At 37.8% G+C, this 3,099-nt stretch overlaps 1 protein-coding gene across 1 annotated transcript in view; it reads right to left on the bottom strand.

The window, feature by feature from the left end:
• The window catches only part of LOC107707471 (G1/S-specific cyclin-D2-like), a 17,927-nt gene extending 15,442 nt beyond the window's left edge, over positions 1 to 2,485 (bottom strand). Inside the window, exons 1-2 of the mRNA XM_016511490.1 lie at positions 2,066 to 2,485; positions 491 to 706 (exon numbers count right to left, since the gene is read on the bottom strand). Coding sequence (XP_016366976.1) covers positions 491 to 706; positions 2,066 to 2,260 — 411 coding nt within the window. The 5' untranslated portion in view covers positions 2,261 to 2,485. The remainder of the gene's footprint in view (positions 1 to 490; positions 707 to 2,065) is intronic.
• Positions 2,486 to 3,099: the final 614 nt, after the last annotated feature.

The raw sequence follows: 3,099 nt of genomic DNA, 5'->3' as shown, positions 1-3,099 counted from the left end.
ATGAGAAGCTGAATGATTATTAGCCAATTAGATAATGACAAGTAATCAGTAGGCGACATATACAGGTGGAACAAGACTCATCCTCAAGTAGATGTGGGTTGCATAGTTGCCACTAGATGGCGTAATAGTCCTGTCATGCATGGAAACGCACTGTAATACCCTTTGAATGTTTGTGGAGAACATCCATCAGTCGGCAGAATTTTTTGTCAAACAGAACCAAGTCTTTGCTTTAGACTACTTTTAATTCTTATGTCGCTGATTTGTAAACATACACAATTTGAAAAATTCCATCACAAATTAAAGTATAAAAATGCGTTTAAAATATTTAGTGTAGCCTACCCATAACAGCAGTATGTGCTGTAATGTAAACAAATAAACACTTAGCAATATATATTTGAGAAATTTTTGAAAAAGTTATGTAAACAATTTTCTTGCAGTCACTACAGGTAAGTTAGTAAGTTTCGGTATGCAGAGTTTTTTCGGTGCTTACCAGCAGTTCCTGCGGTCTGATTGAGTTATCAGTGTAGATGCACAGCTTCTCTGCAGTTAATGGACGCGTCTCTTTCAATTTAGACGCAAGAAACATGCACACTGCGCCAAGCAACTGCAAGTTGCATTTTCTTGTTGGTACCACCGCTAAAAATCGGTCCAAGTAGTTCATAGCCAGTGGAAAAACTTCTTCCTCGCATTTCTGTTCCTCGCAGACCTGGAAAGGGCAGGGCACAACTTAGTTCAAGAGGAAAAGATGCACGTGGCTCAACAAAATTAGTCTAATTTATGTAACTCACAATGACTATATATGCATTAAATAATTACGACGAGAAAACGATTTACGTAAGTATTGTCCATCAGCTGCATAGATAACAGGTTGTAAAATCGTCACGGTAACATTAGAGATTGGTTCCAAAAAAAAGTACAATGTCTGTTTTGTCGTTGTTATAAATGTATACATTTAATGGATGAAAAGGGGACTCTAACATATTTATCAATAGATTCACATTCCTTTGGTTCATTCAGTAAGAAATGAATTCAAGTCACAATCACCCGAGCCAAAAAAACACCCATGCAACACACAGTACGGGATCTGTTTTTTTAATTCGTCATATTTTCATAAAATATTTAAAAATATAAATAAATTGTCTAGGTCTAATATTCACACCTCTAAATATTCACCAATCCTTTTCACATCATTCCCGACAATTGACAAGTTATCAAATCGATGTTTTATATGATTAAAACATGATTTTTTGAACGAAGTAGCATGCGGTCTTAGATGAGTGCGTCACCATCGGACCGAATTATTTTTTTCAAAAATTTGTATAAATTCTCCTGCTTGATTCACCTGACAATTTAAAACATGAAAATAAAGCTAAGGTCCTCCCCTAACGTTTTCAACGCTCAAATATTAGAAATATGAAAGATTCTGACAAAAATCGAACTTAATTCCAAGGCTACAGACTTCGATCAGCATGGGTTAAGAAGTAGTGCGGGCCCTCGCCCCTTCCGCAACCACATATTTCAAAATTTTTTACAAAAATATAGAAAAGTAATTCCCAATATATTTAACCATTAATATATACCTTAAACGCTCATTTATTAAGTCATGCACATGTAAAGAGCTGTTATGATCATTTTGTTGCGATAAAGTTGTTGTGAAAGAAAAACCAACATGGCGATGGTGAGATGTAGCACAGCGGCGAGCATTGAAGTGCATACGTGTGCATGGAAATATTTATCCAAAAAATAAATAAATAACATTAAGCACGATTCTGTCCTCTGTGTTAACGGAACCGAAAGCTTTAAGAAATATGCGCTTATGATCACTGACATATGTCGATATCTTCCATTCCCCTGCAAATCTAATCGTCTGCTTGGTCCAAAATCGCGCTTATGACTGCAATAAAATAAACAGCCCGACAAAATCGGATCTGCCATTTCGGAAATATTAAAGAAGCTCCTTTACTTGCATTCTACAATGCTTACATGACAGAATAAAGTAGAAAACACTTTGCTAGACGTTTTGAAGATACGGTGTAAGCACGGAAATGGTCGGATATGTACAAACCTCCAACATCCAAGTTGCCACCATCCTCCGCATAAAGGGCTGAATATCTTTCTGAACGCATTTAAAATATGAACACTGGGGAAGAAACCTCTCTTCGATGGTCAACAAGCTCTGTAGTACCCTGTCATCACATAGAAGATTCGGGTCAGGAAGGGCTCTTATAATGGTATCCATCTCGAGACAAAGCAGTTCCATGATTGTTACAGTCCTTTTCGATCTCAAATATGCATACAAACAGTCAAATATAATGGTTGCGAAATGTCAAAAAGAGCAGAAAGGACTTCTCAGGCACACAAAATCAGTCTACAGGGCTGTCCAGGTTAGTCCTGCTCCGTTTGAAAACTTTTCCCCACTAGTCTCTTTCTCTGCTCTGCTCCTCTCGCTGCAACATTTGAGGTCTGCAGATGTAGGCTAAGGCTGTGTGACGCAAGCCTCACAAAGCAGATCTTATTATTGGCCAGACGCAACATGCTCGGTCTTCCTCTCCTTTTCCACCCCTCTTGCTCTGGTTATCAATAGCCCGAACAAGATGGACAAGAATTACAATATTGGCTGATATATTTATGGATCATGCAAGACTGTTCATACTTAGTCAACGCATCTAGCCTATTTGAACGACGTTGGGTAAACACAAACATAAACACACTGCACCTAACGCAACACTCAATTTATAGCCTGTTTGATACCTCAAAGTGTTTTTAAAAAGTGGTTTTGTTTTTTATGATATTATTTCATATCAAATAATATGCATATCCTTGATGATCAATAGTTGTGCCAGGCTGACATTTACTTAAATTAAACCAACAATGGTCAAAAACCTTTCTTTTTGGCTTTAAGTAGGCTACAATTAAACGCCCCCGCGACATCACAATGTCGAAACAGAGCTGTCTTACATGAAGCAGCAACGCCTGTGGTCAACGAGATAGCTTTCTAGGAAATGCAGCGAAAGCATGAAGCAACGCTCTCTCGTCAGAGATAGAAGCTGAATGAGAGTTATTCTCGAGCTGCCCCAGTGTATTATATAAAGCATTATA

The sequence above is a fragment of the Sinocyclocheilus rhinocerous genome, unplaced genomic scaffold, assembly GCF_001515625.1.
Source record: "Sinocyclocheilus rhinocerous isolate Xijiao unplaced genomic scaffold, SAMN03320098_v1.1 scaffold534, whole genome shotgun sequence".
Lineage (NCBI taxonomy): Eukaryota > Metazoa > Chordata > Actinopteri > Cypriniformes > Cyprinidae > Sinocyclocheilus > Sinocyclocheilus rhinocerous.
This window is presented reverse-complemented; position numbering and strand designations above follow the sequence as displayed.